General features: G+C 48.0%; 1 protein-coding gene across 5 annotated transcripts; it reads left to right on the top strand.

Annotated features, from left to right (window-relative positions):
- The first annotated feature begins 153 nt into the window (after positions 1-153).
- TBC1D2 (TBC1 domain family member 2) lies at positions 154-25,543 on the top strand. Of its 5 annotated transcripts, none has more exons than XM_014959236.1 (16): positions 154-237; positions 2,235-2,414; positions 3,016-3,106; positions 3,911-4,416; positions 5,086-5,218; positions 6,149-6,290; positions 8,340-8,476; positions 9,098-9,285; positions 10,345-10,731; positions 11,597-11,707; positions 13,257-13,444; positions 14,625-15,095; positions 17,364-17,484; positions 20,146-20,331; positions 20,958-21,079; positions 21,769-25,541. In XM_014959236.1, exons 4-16 carry the CDS (start codon positions 4,009-4,011, stop codon positions 21,968-21,970), a joined length of 2,796 nt encoding a protein of 931 aa, XP_014814722.1. In that variant the 5' UTR covers positions 154-237; positions 2,235-2,414; positions 3,016-3,106; positions 3,911-4,008; the 3' UTR covers positions 21,971-25,541. The 5 variants fall into 5 exon arrangements, with proteins under 5 accessions (XP_014814722.1, XP_014814721.1, XP_014814725.1 ...); XM_014959235.1 differs by lacking the exon at positions 154-237 and adding an exon at positions 377-750; XM_014959239.1 differs by lacking the exons at positions 154-237; positions 2,235-2,414; positions 3,016-3,106; ... (1 more) ...; positions 5,086-5,218; positions 8,340-8,476 and having other exon boundaries at positions 6,177-6,290; positions 21,769-25,542.

Raw genomic sequence — 25,543 nt, 5'->3', positions numbered from 1 at the left:
CGAAGGCGGGGGCTCCCCACGGGAGCCGCGGCGGGCCTGGCCGCCGGCATCTGGCCCTTCGCACCGCGGCCCTCGCATCAAACCCTTCCCGAGGGCTCCCGGAGGCACCAGAGCCTTCCCGCTGCGGGCTGCCACCGGGAAATGGCGTGCCCGGCGGTGCCGCCAGCGCCAGGCCGAGCTCTCGGCGTCGCCCGTGTTGGGCGCAGACGGCTTGCTGTCGCCTCCCGCTCCTGTCAGGTCTCTCGCTCGTCCCCTCCCCGAGCATCCCTCCTGGCCCGCTGTGGCACAGGGGGCTGTGCGGGGTGAAGGGCCCGGCGCTCCGTGCCCGTGTCAGGCCGGGTTTCTCGGGGAGCGGGTGGGTGCGTGGGGGCAGCATGGCAGGCACCCCCCGCGCTCTGCCTGTGCTGCCTCGCCACCGCCGTCCCCTTCCTGAGTCACGCAGCCTGTGCTGGGTGCTGGAAGCCGCCCGGGGTTGTGGCCCACACAACAAAACTCAAAAGTGCTTTCGAGTTTTCACCAGCTCAGTTCCTGGTGTGGTTGTGCCCGTGCCAGGGTAATGCTGGAAGAAGGATGTTTATTTTGCAGGCGTGCTGGTACTAACCAGTTGAGAACTTGAGGTTTAAGGCACTTCCAGGGCAGCGGACACATAGACAGGCCACTGCTGTCCTGATAGCACCATTTTTGTCACACTCGGTCCTCTCCCTCCAGCTGCAGATGAGGGGGGAGGAGAAGGACTTCATGCAACCACAGGTATAACCTTCACACTTTCCCCTTTTGCTTAGGGGGGGCTAGACTCCATCAGCACTTACCCAGTCTCGATAGCCATGTGCTGTGCAAGCTGGATTTGTGACAAATTGGTTTTGGCAATGGAAATGTATAGCGTTTGCATGCTGTAATCAGCTTAATGTGTGCTGCAGTTGTGGAGCTTAGGCCAGTGGAAGGACAGGCCACCATACGTGGACATTTTTGCTTCTTGCTGCTCTGCTAATAAACTTGGCTAGAGTTGGTGATGGAACTTGGTAAAGTTGGCTGAACTTCAGGGTTTCTTGAGACCAGTGGAAATGAGTCATATCATCAAAGCTCAGCCATCACTGCACACAGAGAAAGTCCAAGCCATACAGGCTCTTTATCCTGGGGACAAGACATAAGAAGTGCCTTCCCAGGCCAGCTGGAACAGCTGCCAGAGAGAGTGTGAGCCTGGCAGTGCTGTGTGTCCCATCCCCTGTTCTCCCCCGGGACCTGCCCTGCAGGCTTACGGCAGTCTCTGTTCCTCCTGCAGTATCCCTTTTGGGATTCCCCCCTGGGGAACAGAACTCCCTGTTCCCTGCAGTATCTCTTTTGGGGGCTTTTTCAGTCTTGACCATTTTCGCCCAGCTTGATCCTACCGGCCTCCGGTCTCCCGTGGCACCATCATGTTTACCTGGTGAAACTTGCTTGCCTTGCCCGATTTGCCCCAGCTGGCTGCACGGCAGTGGCTCTCACGCTGCGGGGGTCTGGTGAGCAGCGAGCCCGCATCCACTGCCCCGGCAGTTTGGCAGGTTTGGGGCACATCCCTCCCAAGCAGATGGGACCTGCTGGTCCCCTCCAGCCCAAGTTCCCCCCTCTGGGCTTGCTGTCAATGCGCCGCATCACCCCGGTGAATCATTTTCTTACCGACACTCGGCTGATATGCCCTTTTTTTATAGTGTTCTTTGGTTTTTTGTTTTGTTTTGTTTTTTTTGTTTTGCGTCTTCCGCCTCGCACCCGCTTTTCCTCGGCTCCCTCCGTCCCGCCGCCCTCCCCGGGGCTGCGCCGTGCTCCGCCCCGCCGGTCCCTGCCAGGAAGCGGCGGCGGCCGCAGCCGGTGGGGAAGGAGCAGCCGGTGGGGTCGGAGAAGATACCCCCGTCCGGAGCGGCGGGTCCCCGCACCTCCCCACCCCCGCCCGTTCTCCGGATCCCCCCGCCCCGGGCCGGTCGGTACAAGCGGTACCAGGGTCCGGTCCCCGCCGCGCCGGGCAGCGCAGCCCTGTGCCAGGCTCCAGCAGCCTTGGCTTGTGCCCTGGCACCCTGCAGCTGGGCTGGGAGGTGCTTCTGCGGCGCTGGGGGAGGTGCGGGGGAGGGGGGGGGTCCGTCTTGTGCTGCTCGCACCAGCAGCTCCAGAAAGGTCTGTGCAGGGTTCACCCTCATCTTCTCTTTTCATTGATGAGTCAGTGTCGGAGCTGCTTTCAGCTTCTCAGCTGCTTTCATCTCTTTCAGACAGTTCTTCAGCGGGCCGAAGGAAAAGGAACTGGACCGAAGGAAACGTGAGGCAGAAGCCCCTCTTCTTTTGCTCTTTGGTTTGTTTTGGAGTCTGCAGTTACCTGCTCGGTGGTGCCTGCAGCAGTAATTCTACACTAGGAGACTGTGACTTCCAGGGTCATCGCTTCTTTTAAGGAGGTGAGATCTTCTCTAGAGTGCTTTGCAATGCAGATCTGACATGAGTCCTTGTAACTTGGTGCTTGAACCCAAAATGCTTACTTAATCCTGTTCATGGACCATCGTGCTGCAAGAGGCAAAAGTGTGATGGAGTCTTCAGATGGTACAGGAGGTTCTTACACTGGTACTGCCATAAAAGCCCCATGGTCTGTTAGGGAGAGTTGAGACGGTTGCTTCCTCCTGATGATTGTTCCTTTGTACAAGGCAAAACTAGCTTGGAAATGAAGCTTTTGGGTGTTTCAGAAGCTTAGCTGAGGCAGCACCTTCATGAAAGGTGCTTCTTCCTAGCATTTGTGAATGCATTGAGCAGCAGGGTATGTGGTGTCAGGGGAGGGAACTAAAAGAAAAGCTAAGTAGCTGTCCAAAAAGAGTGAACGTTATCGATAGTTGTGTAAAAAGCTAATGTGGGAACAGGAGTGCGCAGCAGTGATGGGTCTTAGCCAGCCCCAGGATGGGTAAGCTTTTTTCAATGATAAGGATAAGTCGTTCCTAAGAGCATGAGCTTGGGCAACATCTCTGTGTGCTCCGCTGTATTAATCTCTATTCATCTCTTGTCACACAGCTGGCTGTCGTGTTCAATGGTTCTGTGTCTGCAGTTGGATTCCCACTAATGTAACGCTGTGACAATTTATCTGCTTACATATTTGCTTCAGGTATGTTAGCGGCTGAACTGAAGTCTCTCATATTCTATTCCTTTCTTGATCTTTATACCATGTTTTTACTTAAGAAAAACATGTAGGAAATTATTTATAGGTGTTTTTCTGGAGTGTTATTAGTTTTCTTTGTACAAGGGCCATGGGTGTCTGGAGTTCTGAGCAAAAAAACCATACCTGCCATGTAGTTAAGCACTTGAAAAAGTGCCCAGAAACGTGGCAGGATTGCCATCCATGCATATGAACAAAATTCGTCTGAATATCAGCCTGAATAGCTGGCTATGGCTTTGAAGTCAGCTGCTTCTCCAGGAGGGAAGTATGACTAGAGATCTCCACAGATCCCTTCCAGCCTCATTTTTCTGTTTTTCTCTTGCATATTGCGTTCCTCTTGGGAACCCAGCAGTTACTGTGGCCCCTAAGCAATCAAGTCTCCTTTTCAAGGATCACAGAATTATTTTCTCTCATGCATAATGCATCATATGAGGCCTACTGGATGGAGAGCGAACACATAGCATGCAGCTTTTTAACAGCAATCCTTAACTGACACAAATTATTATAAGGGTGCTGCAAAAAGGCTACATTTTTCTCCAGACCAATGTTTAAAATACTAGCTGAACATTCAGTGCGAATGCCAGGATACACTTACCTGAAATCAGATATATAGAGGTCATCTGAGCCAAGGAGTTCAGGGAGCAATGACTAAAAGTCAAAATCAGGGACCTTGGCTGGGCAGTTTGAAAGCTAGGGAATGGTTTTGGTTGTATGCCAGACCTGAGCTTGTTCCTCCTTTTTCATTTGCTGCAGGTTCTATAACAATGATGGTGTAGTCGGGATCTGCTGTTACTTATTTACCTAGAGAAATTCCTGTTTCAATTCAATTCTGAGTATATTTCCTGAAAGAGATGAAGAAAGGGCTGGGAAGTGGAGCTTGTCCCCTTGCCGCTTCAGGCAATTTAGCGGAGTCAAATCCGGACAATAACAGCAGCAACGGAGCCTCAGTGAAAGAGAAAGACATGCATTCCTCTTCTGGAGAACTGGAAAACGTACAGCTGAAACCCAGCAGAGAAACACCCAGAAAAAAACTCTGTGGCTATTTAAATAAGCTGGGCATCAAGGGGCCAATCAAGACGTGGAAGTCTCGCTGGTTCTTTTACGATGAAAACAAATGTCATTTACTATACTACAGAACTGCACAGGACATCAACCCTTTGGGGTCTATCGATATCGCCAGTGCTACCTTTGACTGCAAGGTGGAAAATGGGGAAGGGGTTTTTGAGATCAGAACACCAAGCAGAGTTTTTACTTTGAAGGTAAGGGCCAGCATCCTCGGGGGGGAGCTGTTAAGAAACATTCCCAATCAGGATAGACACATCTCTGCTAGGATACCTTTTAGCTTGAGTTTCATTTTAGTCCTCCCAGCCTGGACTGTTACCATTTGGATCAAAAGTACTTGCAATGTTTTGGCAAGACTAGGACTCCTTTACCTGTGAGATGGCTGCTGTTTGACAGGAGTAAAAGCCAAATTAGGTGCTGAATTAAAATCATTGAGGAGTCCTGCAGTCCACATGTAATTTGCTGAACAGAAATGAACTCCCCTGTCTAAAATGATTGTTCTAGCAGGAACAATCTAGCTAGATTTTTATCTCTGTGAGTATTGCTGTTAAGAAGCTCGGTGATTCCTGGCTAAAGTAATCGTGACATTTCAACTTAGCTTTGGAGCATAGTTAACCAAAAAACATTTAAAATTAGGTCAGTGGTCCACTGAGGTTCTATTACTAAGGCCATACTGAAGGTTCACTCTGTCCGAGATTTACTCTGTCCTCCCAAATCAGTGTTAGGACCAGAGGATATAGCATAGGCTTGACACAGCTGGCCTTTATTCCTGCTGACTTGGGCAGTGAAGTGGTGGTCAGCCCTTCAGGATATGTCTCATGCTGATGAGATTATTCCCCTCCCTTTCCTGTTTTGTATTATGTTAGGCAATCAGCAAGCAGGCAACGATGTACTGGCTGCAGCAGCTACAAATGAGACGTTGGGAATTTTGCAATGCTCAGAGCAGATTTCCTGTGGGCAGCTCCCAGCTTGTGAATGAGCCTCTGGCTGGCAGAACAAGTAGGTGTTGCGTTATGTCAGCCCTTTATTTTTTTTTTTTTTCTTTCAGTTTCCCAGTAATGAATAGTGTTCTTCATCTGTAAGTGGGCAGAGGTTTTTGCCAGGTTTTTAAATGCAGGTGCCAACTATCAATGCTTGCTCGATATTTGGAACTTCTGGCTGTATTATGGATGACAGTGAATGGCCAGTGTCCTAATCCACAGCACATGGTTGGAAATATTCAGATATCTTATGATCATGAATTTTCTCTTGATTTTACTCATGCATGTGATGTGTGCAGGTTTGATATATACCCATCCTCTTGCGAGGTCTATGAAATTTACAGCAAACAAGGTTTTTTTCAGCAGTGGTGGGATGAAGATATGTGTTCCTATCAGTGGGAGTACACAGGCTGGTGGATCAGCAGAGGACACAAGCAGGGTGTCCACCTGTTTCATTATGATTAGATGCACATTTTGTTTGAAACAAGTAACCTCCTCCCTAGTAAGTGACTTCTCTAAAAGGTTCCAGGTACCTTGGCATTTTGCTATAGCAGGCAGTAATTTGGTAACATGTTTGTGGAGTGTTGTCTGCACAGTAAAACTATCAAACAGTGTTTGGGATGGGGGAAAAGAAAAAGCAACAGCTCCCTTCCTTATTCCTTTAGATGGTTAAAGTTTGATTGTTTAGGGTTAGTCATTCTCATATACAAATGGCTGAAGTCACTTGATTGTCCTTGAATAGATGACTCTATTTGTACATGGAACCTTCTGTCATTTGTCTGAGAGCAAAGGAAACCTGCTCTGCTGTTTTGTTCCACATGGCCAGTTGCATGTGGAATGTACACCTGTAATAAAATGTTGTGGCTTCCCAAGTTACCGGAAGGAGCCAAAGTCCAATGGAGTTCTGTCTTGCTCACTTGCTTCTGTGTCCTGGTTTGTGTTTACATAGGTGGTGTTGACAATGAAGACTTTCTGCCTCCGGTGAAAACACCAACAGAAGTAGTGGGTTTAAAGGCAGCATCTTTGCCGGCACCCCAAACATGCACTGCTTTGCAAAACATCTCCCTTAAGCACCCTTGGACAGAGATACAGTAAGTGCAAGAGGAGAGCTGCAGTGCAGTTGACGTGCTGGCCTGCAACTTTGTGCTCTCCTTGTCTGTCACTTGTTGTGATAGGACTCTCACCTAGGTAGAAGAACCATGAAGCAGCTTTTTGAAGGATATTCCATGACAAAAACTTCTGGCCAGAGGGTCTTTCACATCCCCTTGTTCCAATGCATTTCACATCATCTAGCTCTCTTTGCAAAGATCCTAGTGGCAGACCTAGGGCTGAGTTAAGCTTTCTTCATTGTAGGTAGTGGAAAGTCACTCTTGGAAGGGCATACGAGCAGGTTGAGCTGTGCTCTGTAGGCTAGTGGTAGATTTCCAGTGGTTTCAAAGGACCTTGAATGTAGTGCACTCTCTAAAGCAGGAACTCCAAGCAAAAGGCACTTGAACCTGTCATATGGCCTGACAGCGCGCAGTTGCTACTCATTGCTGAGTTTCAAGTATGTGAATATTCCCACAGCCTACAAGAATGCCAGGTTACAGCCCTTCGGCAGTTACACAAACACAACCCCCGTCAGTATCTCCTTAAGTGTGTCCTAACCACTTATTTACATATAATTAAAAATGTGTAAGCAGCCACAGGTATGGTAGGTAGCCTGGCACCTGCCAAATGTTTTTGGTGGGGAGGTTGGCTATAGTTTTTTATCACCACTACTATGGCTACAGTCTAATGCCAATAGGAAGAAAGGGCCCCTGTGGGACCAAAGAGGATCAGAGTCAGGTGTGTTATTTTGCAGGCTATGCATTCTCTCCTTCTCACTTTGATTAAAAATGATGTGATCGTATCTCCTCTCCCTGTCCCCGGCCTTGCTTTTGCTAGTTTGAATAACAATTGCCTCTTTTCAGGCAAATTGCATTGCTTCCCTGGTTCTATGAACATTTCTTCAGCCTCTGTCACTATCAGGCTGGGTCTTATGAGAGTAGCATGTCTGATTTCGGCTAAGTTTATCAGATCTCTGAGCTGCTGCTGTCTCAGAGGAAAAACAAGGTGCAGCATGAGGTAGAGAAAAGTAGGAAAGTTGCATTGGGTCAGTGCTGACTGCAGACTACAGGGAATGAAGGTCTGCTGATCTGATGTGCCAGTATGTCCCCTGAGATCAGAAATGTCTGGTCTTATGCTGTGGAGCCATACAGTACCAAGGCAAAAGGAGAACAATATCTAAATGCCAACTTCATTTACAGTTAAGAAGTAGCTGACACTGAGTCTTCAGTAGATCTCAAAACCAAGGGGCTTGTTTTGTTCTAGCTGATGGACAACATAGGAGGAGAAGGTAAAAGACCTGTATAGAGGTAGGCAATTCTCTCTCTTTCCTGTATAGGTTTTACAGAAAATGTGCATTTATGATTCTACCTGATGCTATAAAGTCATCTCTTCTTGTTTGTAGGAATATCTGATAGCAGCAGCTGTAACAAACTGATTCTTAGTCTGATTGCAACTTTGTTCCTGAATCTCTTTACTGCATCACAGAGTTTGTTATGGCAACGTTATTAAATGCGGTTCAGAGCACAGGATCTATGGCTGCTTCAAATGTGATCATTGTGGCAGTTTTGGCTGTGCTATAGATAGCTGAGCTTTTCTTGGCACCTGGGGATTTCCACAGTGAGCTAAGGATAGGAAGGGAGGGAGAGAAAGAGGGAAGGGGAGGGGAGAGAGAGGGGGGAGAAGGAAGGAGGAGAAGAAGGGGGAGAGAGAAGGGAAAGGAAGAAAGGAGGGATGTGGTTGGTCTACTTTTACCTTTGATTCCTCTGTCAAGCCTGATGCATTTATGTACAGGGCTCAAGCACATGGGGAAAGATACCCAGATGATTTACACTGCTGTTGTGCTACTGATTTTGTGGCACCTTCCTGATTTCCTCAGATCCATCTGTTCCATGGGCAGTTAATTTTCTTGGCGCATGAAGGCGATTATAGGTTTTGGGAGTAGGGGTGGGATATGAGGAGATGTAAGGCATTGAATAGTTTAAAAATGCACTGATTGCAGCGATCATTTATTCTCCTGTTCACTAGGGTGTCTTAATCTCTTCTTGTTTCAGAAACACTGTCTACAATATCTGTGGCTCCAAGCAGCTCTTGGGGAACAATGGGAACATCTTTAGCTTCAGTGAATTCCAGGAGCATCCTGAGAACCCGCATGAAGAGCAGGAGGCAAAAGTGGAGGCAGGGTGTGCAGGTGCTTGTTACTGAGTTGTGTGGGCTGGCTTGAGTATGATGTCTTCTAGCATGGAGTCAGACTCAGCAGGAAAGTGAGGGTGAGCGTGGCAAGTCATAATGGGACATGAAAGCTTTCCCACATTATCTCAGGTCCTTTCCTGTGCTATTGGCACAAGACTGACTCTTTTGGCTCTGCTGCAAGCTGCATCTGTCTGTCTCCTACTTCTGGAGCCTTCTGCAGAGGCAAAAATACCATCCATGGTGCCAGCCCAAAGTGGTATTTCTCTGAGGTAGAAGTTAAATTGTTGCATGGTCACAGGCTAAGCTCAGCAGCTCCACTGCATGCTTGTGAAGTTACCTCTCCACAATGGTGACTTGTATTTGCTGTGTGCAAGACAGATGGATAGGGTGCAAGGTGGGTTAACAGGTATTATAAACCATCACAGCTTTGTTTATTCTGGGGGTACTTGTGGCTGATCCCTACTCTCTGTGCTTCAACCCTGTGGATCCTAGCAAGTCAGTTTTCCTTGTCCTGTGTGTCAGTCTTGTCTGCTGAGCTGTTGTGAGTCCCCCTTTAGCAAGACTCAGGAATCTATAGTAGCAACCCAATTCCTTCTAAACTGACCCTATTTCCCTTCAGTTAAGGAGGGGATCCCAGAGGATGGAAGGATGGAGCCCAGGCTGAACTGGGTTAGGAAAGCCAGGTGGATGAACAGTGGCTTCCCAGGCTTGCCTGAAGAACTGTCCAGGGAGAGGAACCCAATGGATAAAGTGAGTGTCCTACAGCAACAGATGCTGACACTCACAGAGGAAGTCAAGTCACAGAAGGTGAGTGTGTCAAAGAGTCTGCTGCTTGTGAGGGCAGGGCCCTGAAACTGGTCACAGGGACTCCCTTACACCTTGGTATTAGGCTGAGAAGTGCTCAGCAAGCACTCGCTGGCGACTGGTTGAAGCTCCTGGAGTTACCCCTTTGTATGTGCCTGACTGTGCCCAGCACAAGGGAGAATGGTCCGCCCTTCAGCCATTGTGCTAGGAAGTGCAGCTTGGAGAGGGGATGGAAAAGGGAGGTAAAACAAATCTGAGTCTGGTCTGCCAGTGTTTTGCTGGTGCATCTCTGTTGCTCAGTGAATGTAGGAAGTACAGTCCTGTGATACTGGCTGATTTGATTCCTGTGGCAGAGCTGATCTGACTGTAGAAGTCATGGGTCTGTAGAAGCAAGGGCTATCTCTCCTGAATGGTACTGTTCTTCTTCACAAGTATGGAGCAATGCCAGACTCTCCACTAATGATGCTAGTAGCTCTTCCAGCAGAAGAGGCAGGAGAGCCAGGTCCCATGGTGGGCAATCAGATACATTGTTGATTTGCTTCCTTGAATGGCTGAGATAGCAGAGCCTGGATAAGCAGTATATTGCTGGGGCAAGCTTTTGTGCCTTCATGTGGGATGGCATGAGGGAGGGCTTTGTCAGAGGGAAGATTAAAATGGATACAGCAGTTTCCTTCTGGTAGCACAGGTAGATGCAGACTGCATTTATTTCATATTTCCCTCCTTCCTGCTTCTCTGGTCTCTGCTGGGCCTCCCAAGAAGGATGACTCTAGGAAGTCAGAATTCAGACAGTGTGAGCAGCAGCTTGTTTGTTAGCAGCCCACCTAAAGTCATCTGTTGCCTGCTGCAGAGACCTTTCAGGCCCAGCTTTGAGAGCAGAGCTTCTCCCCTGGGGAAGCACTGTGATTTCAAGATTTCTGCCTTCAGCTTTGCTTCTGAAAGGAGAGAGTTTCAAGATCCTGAGGACCTTTCACTGTTCATTCCTTACTGGTTGGCTCTGTGCTGTCCATGCTGCCATTGCCCTGGTGAGCGCTATGATGTAATGGCTTTGCATTTCCTTTCCAGGAGCTGGTTAAACTTCTCCACAAAGCTCTGGAGGCAGCCCAGCAGGAGAAGCGAGTATCTAGCATGTATCTCACTGCAGCAGAAGATAAGGACAGGCTGGAGCTGGTGCGCCACAAAGTGAGACAAATCGCAGATCTCACCAGTCGACTAGAAGCTCTTGAGAAAGAAAAGAAGGAACTGGAGCAGATGCTGACTCTGAGGGACAGCCACATCCAGGAACTCAAGGAGCATGTTCAACTTCTGATGGAGAAAAACCACGCCAAACAGGAAGTCATCATGGCCTTGACAGAGCAGATGGCCCGAGAGCTCTCTGACCCCCTGCAAGAAGCCAACACTGTCACTGCAGAGACATTGTATAAACAGCAGGAGGAGATTGAGCACCTGAAGGTGTGTGAGACACCGCAGGTCATTTGTGGGCTCCCATTTCTGTGCCTTCTGGTTCAGTGGGAGGGTGTCCCTTGTAGGAAGCACAGAATATACTTTTGCTAGTTGTTCTGCTGCCAAACAAAAAGCAGGCTGAACGGGGCTCTGGTGGTGCCAATAGGGTGCTCAAAAACATCTGGATCAGTTTCGCCTTCAGCTCAGAACCTGTTTTATTTTACTTCATGTCACCATTTGATGCCTGCTTCTCTCTTCTGTTTTTCTCTCTTTTGTTTCACTGCTGCTGTCTTACTTGCTGACTTCACTAGCTCTGTTCTTCTGTGTTTCCTTTTTGCAAACAGTTTCACACTACATCCTGGTTCCTTCAAATACAGCCTGTTGTATGTTACTGTAGGCACAGTTCTATTGACCATGTAGCGTGGGGTGGAGAAGTGCCCACAGAGCCACTTACTGCATTGTAGGACAGTGTTTGCTTTTGCTGCCAGCCATGGGGCTGAGATTTGCATCAATTTTTTTTAAAAAAACAGAACAAATCATGTACATTCTTTGTCTTATTTAAGTGCTTCTCTATCTTTATATCACTGGGATGTCTCTGTGTTTTTTAAGCATGTGCATGCAGTGCACTTAGCATTTTCAAGTGTCTTGTCTATGCATGGCACTTCAATTTAATGTTGTGCCATGATTTCCTTTGTAGGCATTATTTGTCCTGGGGAGTCCTGTCTTCTCCCCAGAACGTGAAATTGTTGGGATATTTTCTTGTCCTTAACACAATCCATACCTGAGGTTCCTCTTGGGATTTAAAAACTGAACTGGAAGGGCATTCCAGGCCCTTCAAAAACTCTCCTTATGTGACTGTTTTGCTTCATGGCAGGATGATATTGATGCATACAAAACCCAGAACCAGTTTCTGAACTCGGAGATCCACCAGGTTACTCGACTCTGGACGAGTGTTGCTGAGAATGAAAAGGCCCTTCTGATGAAGGTAAGGCAAAATGACTTTTTTCCCCTTGGCAACAGCTGTTACTGATTTCTTTCCAAAGTCATCACTGGAGTGGATTTTGGTCCAAAATTCACACCAGGAATGAGTTTTCTTCCTAACGTGTTTCTTTAGAGTGGCTTTTTTTCTTTTCTGCTTTGTTTCTCAATTAGACATTATTATTTTCATTCTTCACTAAAGTCAAATGCCTGAAAAGCTCAGTCTTAAGGATGCTGAAACTTAACCCATATTTTCCTGAGAGCTGGCAGACTGACTGAGCCCTGGCTCCATCTAGTCCTGATTTCTCTACCAGGTTTAGCACTGCCAGGTGGCAGCACTCTCAGGTCCTGCACCTACAACAGAGTTTGCATGATTTCTGAAGCTCTGTTTTTATTTCTAGCCTGGTAACTGTGCATAACGTAGTTATCTAACATTGTCTAATCCAGCCTTCTGGTCCTGAGCCACTTACCCAGGCTGATAGTGCATGCTGGCATTTATTCTCTGGGTTTTCCCTGGGTTTTAGGGTATGTCTCCGCTGTCTTGGATTCTGAAGCAAGGCAAAAAGCTGCTTCTGAAGTGTTATTGCTATTCTTACACCTGTTTGTTTTCTAGTCCTTTGAAACCCTCCTAACTTACTATTCTTCTCTATTCCTGACACTGCTGTAACCTCCAGAAAGGATGTAATCAGACTAACATGCCCAATGTGAGGCAAAATGCTGATTAAAGTGGTATTACAACAGTATCCCACGCTCCTTTCTGACCCCTCTATATGTAGTCTAATCCTCTCTTTGGTTTCTGCTTTGTTCTTGTTTTCAACTGCTGCTTCCTACTGAGCAGGAGTCTTCATAGAGCTTCTTGCGAGACATTGGGTGAGTCTTGTCACCTGTGTGGCCTTGGTTCCCCACTTCTGGAGTAGGGATAACAGTCCTCCTTCCTTTTTTCTGTTTTGTGTGCCCAGAAGTATGGTGGTAGCAGGGAGCGTCCTGCTGTTTGAACTCAGCTGGGCTTCCTGTGTTTGAGAAATATTTTATACCAGTGCCATGGGACGGGGATTCCTGAGGGGTGTGTGGTCACCTTGTCTGTGGTCCTACTGTGTATCCTGAGAATGGTATGGTCATAGCTCAGTCCCAGGAGTGGTGTGTTTTGTCAGGAGACAGCTCAATATCGGGTAGAGAAGTTGTCTGAGGGGAAGGGAGAAAGCCTGCAGAGAACTCAACTGCAGTGGTTTTTGGTTGTGTCCTGAGTTGAGCGGGCTAGTACAGGGCCACTCACTGGTGCAATGCAGTAGCTAAAGCAGGTAGAGCGGTAGTAGGTCTCCCACTCAATAAGCAACTTCTCTCACATGCTAGCTACTACAGCTTGTGCTGGTTCATAGACCACGGTGGTTCATTCCTTGCTGCAATCCCACTGACTGTGGAAAACTGCCAGATGTGTTTTCTGGGGCCCTGCTGTTCAGGACTCTTCATTTTATGTATGGACCAGGCCAGTAGAGAGCAGTGGCAACACAGAAAGAACCACCAATGAGCCAACTCATTCTGTCATGTTTCCCCATCAGTGTGCATGCCTGCAAGCCCGAAACTGCCAGATGGAGAGCAAATACCTGATGGTCTTGCGGAAGCTGCAGGAGGCTATGCCCGACCTTCCCAGCTCCCATTCTGAGTTGGTGAGGAACCTCATCCAAGAAGCGCTCCAGTGGGATGTGAAAGAAGGAGCAGAAGAAGGTTTTAACTTGAACCCTGTAAGGTAAGAGGCAAGAGCATGGGTACATTCATACCCTTGTAGGTGTGTGGAGGCGAATGCACAGGCAAAAGCGATCCAGGGACATTTCTATAGCAGGGACTTGGAGCCATGAGGTAGGAGTGGAGGTTGAGGAGGCTGCTTTAATTTGGTGGTGTGGACACCATGAGTATCTGATTGTAGCGTATCACTGTAGGAAGGGGAAGTTAAAGATGGTACAGCTAAATTGTTCTTGGCAGAGGCAGACAGTATGGCAAGCAACAACAGCCATGGTGTGCCTGGGAGACAAACACTGGACACGAATATAAACTCCTTCTGTAGGAGAGGAGGCCAGCTGGGAGATGGGGGATCTCCATCCTTAGGGGTTTTCTAGTCCCAGCCATACACAGTCACAATTGTAGTGCTGGGGACAATCCTGCAGTGAAGAAGGGCTGGAGTGGAGACCTCCAGAGAGCATTGCCACCAGCACTGCTGGGGACCTTTTGTGTTTGTGCTTTCCTGCCCAGTTAGTGCCCCAGTTCTGTAGGAGCTTCCATTTCATCTGGTTGGTCAGACTTAGAGGTTCTCCAAGTAGCTTTGGAGATGAGACCCCAAGGCCAGGCTTGGTCTGTCTGTCAAGAATATGATGATATCTTACAAGTATATCAGTTTATGGACTGATGATGCACAAACCCTCAATGAGCTGTACTATCAGCACTCCTGGTGTTTTCCAGTCAGTAGGAGACTTGCAGTCTGTACAGAGAGACATCAGAAGAGACTGTGGATCTCTGTTCATTGGTTTGAAGACCCAAAGCCTTTGTTTCAGCCCCTTCCTGCAGAACTTTCTCTGCACTAGGACATGGTAGGGAGAAGGCACATGGGTTGAGCTAGATACTCCTTTAGGGGCAGGGGAGCAGAGCTGTTGAGGGAGGTCTGATGAGGTTGGGCTGTAGCTCAGAGCAAAGTTACACTTGAGTTCGTGTGTGTATGCCATTCTGCAGGCTCTCATTTGTCTTCAAGGGTCTGACACAGTGGCATGGCAGGCCCTCACATGCCAGAGAAATAAATGAAGGAGTACCTGTGCTCCCGCATGGGTGACAGGAACCTGGCAGCAGGCTGTAGCTGGGATGACCCCAAGCAGTGAGCAGACCTTGACACACGTACCAGCACTGTCCTTTAAACTAACCTCTGCTTTGTGTCCCTCCAGTGAGTATGATGAATATGGGTTTATGACTGTACCTGAGTATGAAGTTGAGGACTGGAAACTTTTGGCCAAAATCCAAGCCCTGGAGATAAAGTCCAACAACCTGCGGAGCCAGGAAGTAGTGGAGAAGCCCCTCCGTGACAGGTGGAACAGCGTTGGAGAGCTGAGCCCCTCGGCGGAGCTGAAGAGCTTGATCCGAAGCGGCATTCCAGTGGAGCATCGGCAGCGGGTCTGGAGGTGGATTGTCAGCCGACACTGCAGCCATCGGCCTGACCACTACCAGCAGCTGTTACGGCAGAGCAGGAGCACCGAGCACCCTGCCTGCCGGCAGATTGAGCTCGACCTGCCCCGCACAATGACCAACAACAAACATTTTTCCTCTCCTACCTCCCAGCTCATCCCCAAGCTCCGGAGGGTGTTGCTGGCATTCTCCTGGCATAATCCTGCCATTGGATACTGCCAGGGACTGAACAGGTGAGGAGCCAGGTATACTGATTCTTTATGGGATAGCACTGGGGACCTCTAGACACGTACTCCAGGCTGTGATTCAAGCAACCCCGTGGTCCTGCCTCTCTAGAGTTCTGTCCTGGCTCTAAGTAGTTTCCTCCAGAACTCTGCATTTGGTGTCTTTTTTTTTCACCCAGTGTTGTTGCTGGGATCAAGCACGCAGCAGGATGCACTATTTGACATCTCCATAGTTACAGAATAGGAAGAAACAGCTATGGGAGTTGGAGTGAAGCAGTCCCAGAATAACAGCATGAGGCTGAATTTCCAAGTCTTAATGTGCTCAGCAGAAGAACACCTTTGTGATTCCCTTTTTTGCTGAGAAGAGTTGTAGGAAATGTTGGGAAATGTTAGAGATGGGGGAGTTGCAGCAAATGACATGAGGAGAGGCTGAGGAAACAGGTTGTTCTATCTGGAAAAGAATAGGTTCAGGGAATGTAAAAGCTTCTTTCATTTCCTGAAGAAGTCTATAGGAAAGATAAAACCAGACTTCTTAGAAGTATGCTACCAAATAAAAGAGGCACTGGGCACTAGCTGCAAGAAGGGAATTTCTAGTTGGACTTTTTCACGAGGGAAATCTATGTAAGCTATTCCTGTTGTTCTTTGAGTGGTCTTCAGAAAGATGTTTTCCACTCTGGAGGGCCCTTGATACCATCTTTCCAGTTGGCTGAGAGGGAGTAGGTCAGAGCTGAAGTAACCTGATAGCCTTCTGTGATGGCATCACTGGTTGGAGAGATGAGGGGAGGGTGGTGGATGTTGTCTGCCTTGACTTGAGCAAGGCCTTTGACACAGTCTCCCACAGCATCCTCATAGGTAGGCTTAGGAAGTATGGATTAGAAGAATGGACAGTGAGGTGGATTGAAAACTGGCTGAACGACAGAGCTCAGAGGGTTGTGATTAGGGGCACAGAATCCAGCTGGAGGTTCATAACAAATAGTGTTCCCCAGGGGTCAGTACTGGGTCCAGTCCTCTTCAATATATTCATCAATGACCTGGATGAAGGGATGGAGTGTACCCTCAGCAAGTTTGCTGACGATACAAAACTGGGAGGGGTGGCTGACACCCCAGAGGGCTGTGCCACCATACAGCGAGACCTGGACAGGCTGGAGAGGTGGGCAGAGAGGAACCTGATGAACTTCACCAAAAGAAAGTGTAGGGTGCTGCACCTGGGGAGAAATAACCCCCTGCACCAGTGCAGGTTGGGGGCTGACCTGCTGGAGAGCAGCTCTGAGGAGAAAGACCTGGGAGTCCTGGTGGACAACAGGATGCCCATGAGCCAGCAATGTGCCCCTGTGGCCAGGAAGGCCAGTGGTATGGCTGGGGTGCATCAGAAAGAGTGTGACCAGAGGTTATCCTGCCCCTCTACTCTGCCCTGGTGAGCTCCCCATCTGGAGGAGCGTCCCCAGTTCTGGGCTCCCCAGTTGAAGAAGGACAGGCAACTGCTGGAGAGGATACAGCAGAGGGCTACAAAGATAATTAGGGACATGGAGCATCTCTCTTACAAGGAGAGGCTGAGGGACTTGGGTCTTTTTAGTCTGGAGAAGAGAAGACTGAGGGGGAAACTGATCAATGCTTATAAATACTTCAAGGGAGGGTGTTGAGAGGATGGGGCTGGTCTTTTTTCAGTGGTGCCCAGTGAGAGGACAAGAGGAAATGGGCACAAACTTGAATCTAAGAAGTTCTGCCTAAACATGACGAGGAACAGGCTGCCCAGGAAGGTGGTGAAGTCTCCTTCTCTGGAGACATTCAAAACCTGCCTGGATGCGTTCCTGTGCAGCCTGCTCTAGGAGGACCTGCTTTGGCAGGGGGGTTGGACTAGATGATCTCCAGAGGTCCCTTCCAACCCCATAGCATTCTCTGATTCTGTGGGCTGTAGAATAATGTATGGTAAAGTGAGCTATGTCACATAATACGAAGTATCTCTGAGTGAGCTCTTTCCTACATTGAAATAGCCAAAATCAGCACACTGCTTAACTTCAGCAGATCTACAGAACATCCCCTTAGCTGGGGAGTCTGGCTTTGCCACACCAGTTGTGAATTTGATGCTTCCTGTTTGCTGACAGAGGCACACGGGAAAGAAAATCACAAGCCCCATGGTTCCTTCAGAAACCTGCAGAACAGATCGCTTGCCTCTCTGACCAGCTGTCCTGCCACATTTGATCTTTTGGATGCTCAAAGAGGCATGCCAAGTCTCCTCCTGCAGTATTGCATTGCCTCAGCATGTCTTGTCCATCACAGATTGGCAGCTGTTGCCCTCCTGGTCCTGGAAGACGAGGAAAGTGCTTTCTGGTGCCTAGTCCATATTGTGGAGAACCTAATGCCAGCAGACTACTACAGTGACACACTGATAACATCACAGGTGAGCTGGGCACCCTCACATCTGCTTGGACTCCGATACAGTGGTTTACAGTGAAGGTTTAAAAGTGAGCAGTCAGCTTGCAGTGTGTTTGATTTCTCATAGAACAGCGATCCCACCTTGGAATCCCTTCCGTTGCAGAGGTGTTGCAGATTTGAGAATACAAAATTGTTACGCACACAGGAGCAGCAGTATTGATCCTCATCACTAGGAAACTGGGCACCACTCCTGAGTAATCCCTCGAAGGTCAGGTTAGTCAGAAGGAAGGTGCCCATTAATTGCAGTTATTTAAGAGGGCCTAATAGAGGTGAAGCAGCAAACTCCAACAGGTGTAGGACTAGGTATGAAGAAGGCACTATTGTGTAGCCCTTCAGATCTTTCTTTGGAATCTGCACCTGATCTTTGGAGTGCCATGTACAGATGGAAGAAAATACTAAGATTTTTATATTCACTGTACTTTCCTCAGTTCATTATCAAATACAGTGTTAGTTCTGGCTTTGGGCTTCCCTGTAGATCAGAAAGCCCTCTGGCCATTTGATGTAAAATGTTGGTCTATGAGTTGCTTACTCTTGTGGTTTGCTGGATTTCAAGGTTTTCAAGATGTGTTGACTTGTATCAGATTACTACCTCCTCCCAAGCAGATACAGAGCCAAGATAATTCCATGTAGTTAATGGAATTGTATTGTGTGCCCACACCACCCTCAACCAGCAGTGCCCAGTCTGGTGAGCCTGGCCGTGACCTTGGTGTCTTTATTGTGTGTGGTCCTTTCAGAGAAAAGAGGGTTTTATTTGTGGGCCCACAATAGATGAGGCTACAAGCATCTGTAGCTGAGCGTGACTGATTGTGCCACTGAGTTGGTTGACTAATGTTGACTGGGGCAGTGGTGTGCTGGTGGAGAGGCCAACCCACAGACTGGGGAAGCTGCCAAATCACTGTGCAGATAGCATAATGTCTGTCCAGAGCAGGTAGTGTTAGCTGTGAGATGTAATAGGCAGCGCTCAATGCTTGACAAATAGCGATTGACAGGGAAAAGCATGGCAGACTGAAGACACAGAGGCTTCTCTGTGTTTGGTGAGAAAAGACTGAGCTCTCTCAGCTGAGGGAGCCTTTTTCAGAAAGACTTACTGGTCTCATAGTTGGTGTCTGAAAGTCTAGCCAAGACCCACGTGAAGAGGAAGGTCTAGGGTGATGCTTTGTGGGTTGACTTGATAAAGTGAAAGCTCTGCTATGGCCGGAAAGCTTAAGGTTTAGCTGTTGCAGATTTTAAAGACCACGCATTTCAACTTGTCTGGTTTGTACCACTGTGCTCTAGCTAAGTGGGCTGACACAGCCAGGACAGTAGTATGATATGGCATGGGGGAGGACCTAATTGTCATCTTGCTCCTAGCACTTCCCCTCATAAAATCATGGCTCCCCTAAGGTGAAGCCTTGATAAACCTGAGTCAAGGATCTCACCAACTACATTTTTATGTCTCAGCTCATGCAACCTGAAGCAGAGCACAGACAGTACTCAGAGCACAAAGAGAAGCTAAGGAAGAAGGTCAGATCCTGCTTGTGAAGTCAGAGGAATTCTAGGTAGTTATTCTGTTGGGCCCTATGCAGACATTCAGACCAGGGTAAATTTTAATCCCTGTCATTCAATCAGATGCTCATGGCATCATAGAAAATCCCAGTAAGACCGATGCAGCCTTTTCCTTCTTGACTTTGAGGTTAGGAAGGAATACGATCTTCTGAGTGAGAAAAATGTATTTATCTCTGCTTGCTTGTTGGCCTTGTTTCAGTTCTACACCTCACACCGAGTACAGCACACAAGTACACTGCTCAGTAATTTTGAAGTGTTGGGAGACAAAGGTTTCTCTGCTCTTCCTAGGGTATGGTTAGGCTAGAAGGCAGCACTGTTGTCCCAAAGCAGGGTCGTTTACCCAGTGTGTGGATGCCAATATACACACACAGTAGAGGTACTATCTATTTATTTAATTTCTGCAGAGATGGGTGCTAGGTGGTGATCCACAAAGGTAGCACACCAGCCTAAAATCTCCTAGGAATATATATATAGTTGAAAACACAGAAACACACATCCTTAAATATAATTATTGGTTAGGCCTTATCTTAACAATTTCTATCAGTTAGTATAGTCTCTCATTTAAAGTTGCAAGGCCTTTGATTGGACCATGCTCCAGTACTGGGGGGGACATAGAGGGGATAGTCCAGTTGGGTCCCCAGTTGAGTTCATTGTTGCAATCTGGCACTGCCACCTTTACCTTTCCCCCAGTTCTGAAAACCTTTGTTGACTTCATGTCTTATCCAGCCGCTATCTGGTTTTCAGCTGTTTTTGGCGCCTCCTGTTCTGAGATGTTCCTTATTATCAGCCTTCTGTTCTTCTCCAAGGTTATATTCATTAGCAAGGCATTTATTGTTTCTACTGAGTGGGCATTGTGACCATTTTACAGCACCTTATTCTTACCTAGTGAGAGATTCTACCTTTTAAAATATATTTTACTCTTTTAAAAGTATATTCTACATTCTTAAAGTACATAAAGTGCATCAGCACCAGTGATTACTGTGGCATGCATGGACCACTGTCCTGTTGCACTACTCCTCTCCTCCTACACAAGGACTACTCTTGACTCAGACTTCATTGTTTTCTTTTTTGTCAACTTTAGGTAGATCAAAGAGTCTTCAAAGACTTCCTGTCAGAGAAGCTGCCTCGCCTCATGGCTCATTTTGAGCAGCATCGGATTGATGTCTCACTCATCACCTTCAATTGGTTTCTGGTGGTTTTTGTGGACAGCCTGGTCAGCGACATCCTCCTGCGAGTGTGGGATGCCTTCTTGTACGAGGGAACTAAGGTGCAACTCTTAGTCTAGGCTTCCTCCTGTCTGCATCACCTCTCAGACATCGTGGCAGGGCAATGGACATACACATGTGTCAAAGAGCCTCATGCCCTGTCCTGCCTTTTTGGTGGGGTGAGGCTTAACACCTCCCAGCCTCTCTTATTTGTATACTTGCTGCCAGTAGGCAGATCTAGTCCCTGATATTGGGCACAATATCCCTGGCACTTTTTAACAGGTAGTCCTGCTATGAAATAACTTTCTGATAGACCATGGTGTCTTCTGCACTGTGATCCCAACACAGCTGTGAGTATGACAGATACAGGAAGCAGAGGATGGGCAGAGAGTTAGTATCTGAAAACATGAGTCTTGCATTGCCCTTGTGGATAGGGAGAACCATTTGGAGGATGCTTTTGGAGGACCTGGCATGCTCTGGGGTTGTAAATGAGCTTACAGGGGGTCATCCTCTTGGGATTAGCTCTGTGCTTCTCCAGGCCTGCCCTAATGCAGCCTGTTGAGAGCAGAAGCCCAGTGCCCAGCCTGTACTGCAGTGCTTTGTGCCCCACCTCATGTTTTACGCCAGGAGGGCCTGGTGCCTCAACTGCCTAAGACTTTGTCAACTCAAATACCTTTCCACCCTCCAGGTGATTTTCCGCTATGCTCTTGCGATTTTCAAATACAACGAGGAGGAAATCCTAAGAATTCATGACAGTGTGGAGATCTACCAGTACCTGCGCTTTTTCACGAGAATGATCATGGATGGCAGGTAGGACTGTGGGTTGTAGACAGCCTTCCATCCTGGGTTTGTACTTGCTTGCCTGTTAGGTCAGCCTAAAAAGAGTTGCGACCAGTCTGTTAAGAGAGGTTCATGTGCATTGGCAGGTCCATGGGACACAGATCACTTTATCTTTTTTTGACTTTCCCTTCATTGTGCTACTTAAATTCTTTCTGGCTTGGGCAAATGTAGACTACAGCAGAGCAGGCCACAAAGTCTGGGCCATTTTCTTTTTTTTGCAGCGACTGGAACTTGTGCTGCCACTTGCTGCGTTTCTGTCATTTGTAGTTGGGGTATTTGGGAAGACAGCACCACTCTCAACCTTTAATGGCAACATGTGTCTGAGTGGAAGATTTCTGTGACCAGAACAGCTCAATGTTGGGAATATTCCTCCCCCAGGGGCTATCAGAATTGGCATCTGATCCGCTGTCTCCAGACTGGTGGCTGCACACTGGTACCTTAAAAGGTGGTGTGGTCTAAAGCTATTTAAAGCATTGCTTGGGTTGGTGTTTATGTGGGAAGGAATTGCCTGTGATTCCTTTAAGACGCTGCTGCTTGGTGACTTTTGAGCTCAGAGAGCTGAAATCTGAGGCCCTACTCTTTGCCTACCCCAGGATGCCCTTGGTGTATCTGTTACCAGCCAGCAGATCAGTTCACCAGACCTGTCTTTTCCATTGTAGGAAGCTGATGAACATTGCCTTCAATGACTTAAACCCCTTCCCCATGAAACTGCTGAGGAACCGGCGGTCAATGCACAGAGAAGAGCTGGAGGCAGAGCTATGTGAGCTGGAACAGATCAAGGCAGCCTATGTAAAAGAGAGAGCAGAGCAGGGGGCTCAGGACCTGAAGGAGGTTGTTAGTGAAGAGGAAGAAGAGATTTAATAAAAACAGAATTCCTCATCACTTTGCTTCCACCTGGCAGAAGGCCTTTGGTAGCAACTGTCTGTAAGAGATGAAGCTGGGGGGAGGGGAAAGGTGGTCACAGCAGAAATTCCATCTGCCCCAGGAAGTAAAGGCTGTAATTATAGGACAATTTGGGGACCAAGCCATACTTTGTAATGGATTGGAAGGTATCAAAGGAGTTTAATCCTCTTCTGTACTTCTCCCCATTCAGCCCACCTTGCCTTGTGCAGTTCAGGATTGCAACTTAAGGTCCATAGGAAATCTTGGTTATGGTTGACATACTGCAAAAGACCCAACCAGGCAGGGTTCTTCTACCTTTTCTGGTGGAGGCTTGAAAGAGATCTTTATGTGTAAGTAAAACCACCAGAAATAATGAACCGAGAGCACTCCTGTGTTGGTACCTAAAGGTTCTGAACTGGTCAGAAAGGAAACCTGCTCTTAGAAGGCATGGTGTCTGCAGTGGCTAGCCTGCCAGGAGATCATGTGTTTAACATTGCAGTTACTGAGTGTTGGGCTTGAGGAAGTCCTGGGATTGGACTTCCCCTGGAACTCAGGCTGGGACAAGTGAAATGGGTTGTAGGAGAGCGGAGGTGCCTCTGCAGTTTATTTTGGTTCCTGTGGAAGTCCATGGGAGCACAAGGTGTGTCTCCCTGCCTGGCTGGAAAATGCTGGGAGCTACCTCTGTTTAGCTTTGAGCACAGCCATCTGTGGGTTGGCCTGACTCTGGCAGCACTATGCCTTTCAGAGGTGAGTTTGCTCCAAAGAGGAGCTCTCACCTCAGTGTGAAGCTGAGAGCAGCATGGCTGGAGGCAGGGCATAATGTTATGGAGGCTTTGACTGCTGGGAACACCTGAGTCTTCTGATCACCTCACCCTTGGCCAGGATGAGTGTGTGGCCATCTCTCTTTAACGCACAGTTATGCTCCTCCTGTGCTGGGTTTCTGTATTGATATCCCTGTCTCAGACTCCCTTTCATAATTTCTGTAGGAGTTTCCAATACTGAAGGTGTTTGACCCATGGAATATTGCACTCTGGGGGTGAACCTGCAGACCATTAGGACTAGGTCACAAAAGATAGCTACATATTCTTTAGAAAAAACATTAATTTCCCCTGAACCAAGGAGCTGGCCTCCGTGGGTCTAGCACACAGAGATGCCTTGCCTCCCTCTGGGAGTGGGATCTGATAGCCTTCTCCCCTGCCTCCCAGGCTCGCCCATCCCTGGGCTGGATGCCCTGCCTGTGTAGCTCAGTCCTCCAGCCTCTAGTGGAAACAGCACCAGCCTCGATTCACCTGAGACACGTGGTCTGTCTCAGCTCTGCCTTACCTCTGCCTCAGGCACAACTGGGTAAACAAGACAGTTTCAAAGAATTATAAAAGTCTGAGCTGGGAGAGACCCGTGGAGGCCAGCCACACAGTACGGAAGTAATGAAGGAGGAAATGAAGTTTTGTGAAGAGTGGATAGATAGACAAGAATGAGGTAGATGCCCTGCATATCACTGACAGCTGTACCTTGAAAGTGTGGGATGAGAAGAAAATGTTTCTGGAGTCTTACCACAAAAGAAATGCACTGGATTTAAAACAATGCCACCTAGCTAGAGAAGCTCAAAATGCAGAAGGTTTTCTTTACACATCATGTTGCTAATCTAATTTACTCATACTGTTATGTAAATGGGTGCACAAAATACAGATTTTTGCTACTGTTACGGACTTTTGAAAGACATTCTCTTTTAAATCAAGACCGTGGAAATTAGAGGTGTACTTACAGTTGTATTTTTCCTAGAGCGTTTTGCAGCATCTTAAAAAACTTTTCTTCCATCCCTTATGTTTTTTTTAAAAAAAAGCATTTGAAACATGCATTAGACCAAACCATAGCCTGACATATGTCTACAGTATATAAATAAGCATTGGTCTATGTGGTATATAATGACCTATTAAAAAATAAACTTTTCTGGAGAAGGCATAAGGACCAAGCTGTTGTCCCTGATGAGAAATTCTGAAAATAATTTTTAATTGAAATTAGAAAGGAAGGACATCTCAGGGTTGTTAGAAGTTTCTTGTCTGTTGAGTCTTCACCAGCTCTTGGTTTTGTTCCACATGTCTATTCGCTGAGGGCCATTCCCTCTGGTCATGCCACCACCAGTCACTTGTGGTCTTTCTTTACTAAAATGTGGTGGATGCAGCAATACCTGCAAGGCCTGTGCAGACCTGCTCCTGGAAGCCAAGCATGGGCCATATACTCCCCTTCTGTTCCACGAACTTCAGAGGTACTGAAGAGCACGGAATGCATGTCACAGGATACCAGCTGTGCCCAGAAGTTAGCTTAGCCCTTCCCAGATCCCTCAAGCCTCTGCATGACCTGCAGTGAGTATCAGTCAGTGCCGGGGGTGTTTTGAGCAGAGGTTACCACTGCATGAAGTGCAAAGGATAATTTGCTGTCTGCTGCCATGGACAACTGTTGTGGTTGGAAAACAGTTTGACCTGGTTGCACAGCCCAGTAGCTCCCTCTGCCTGTGCTGGCGCCTGTGGGTAAAACGGGCGTCTTTCCACCCCAGAGTCAGCCTTTGCTGAGCTTTGCTGTATGGGATATATAACATGACTTTTTAAATTAAGCCTTCTGTCTCTGCATTAATCTAAACTTTGGGATACCAGCTCCAACCCTGAAAAGGATGGTTTTGATTCCACCCCCTCCCAATCCCGCCCCCCAGAATGTGCAGTTAATCTGTAGCTCACCTTGTTGCAGGACTTTGGGGCCACCAAGTGTTTATTTGGTTTTGAGAGGACAAATTGGTGGAGGGTGGCCAAACACACAGAAAGCCACTGTGGGCTCAGTAAGTCCCTGAGCTGCAAACAGGCAGGGACTGGGAGGCTTCTCTTCTCCGCAGCTTTTTTGGCCCTGGGTGGGCTGGAAGGAGCTTTGGTCTGAACTGCTCCTACCTCTGTGTGCTGCATGCAAAAGCCCTAGTGCACAGCAAAGACACTCGATCTGCTCCCGTGTCCTGGCACGCTGTCCCGGAAAGAGGCATTCCTGGGGAGGTTGTTTCTGTGTTGGGTTAATGTTTATCCCAAGCTCCAGCTTCTCATCCAGGGTGAAGGAGAGTGCTATGGCACAAGGCATTGCAGGAGGCAACAACAGCCCGTGGCAGCAGATGTCCCACAGCGCCGAGGTTCTCCTCCAGCTTGCAGCCTGGGCAACCTCCTGCCACCACCACAGACATGAGACCTGGAGCTGGCTCTCTTCCCATTTAAGAGCTCACTCTGGTGGCCTGAACCCAAAGCTGGGACTCCTCCAGTTGCTCCTCTACAGAACATTTGCTTTGCCTGGCCTGGGGACGTGCCAGGTGCAAGAAGACAAGCCACTTTCCCATGCCAGGGCCATAGTGGTGGAGCTGATGTAATTTAATGCCCTCCGAGGTAATTCAAGCCCTTTCCTGGAGTTCAGTGAGAGGCTGCAGGCTGCTCTGAGATGCTAAATCATGAGAATACCCCTGTGCATTTTTCTGCTCAGCCTTGGGAGCTCTCTAGAGAGGAAAGCAGCATACCAGGTTAGTCAGTG

The sequence above is a fragment of the Calidris pugnax genome, unplaced genomic scaffold (assembly GCF_001431845.1).
Source record: "Calidris pugnax isolate Ruff unplaced genomic scaffold, ASM143184v1 scaffold404, whole genome shotgun sequence".
NCBI lineage: Eukaryota > Metazoa > Chordata > Aves > Charadriiformes > Scolopacidae > Calidris > Calidris pugnax.
The sequence above is the reverse complement of the archived record's forward strand: the minus strand, read 5'-3'. Positions and strand labels throughout refer to the sequence as shown.

Coding starts and splice junctions, on each gene's coding strand:
- TBC1D2 (XM_014959236.1), top strand. CDS start 4,009: ATGAAGAAAGGGCTGGGAAGTGGAGCTTGTCCCCTTGCCGCTTCAGGC. Junction 6,291..8,339: donor CACCCTTGGACAGAGATACA/GTAAGTGCAAGA, acceptor TTCTTGTTTCAG/AAACACTGTCTACAATATCT. Junction 20,332..20,957: donor TCTTGTACGAGGGAACTAAG/GTGCAACTCTTA, acceptor TCCACCCTCCAG/GTGATTTTCCGCTATGCTCT.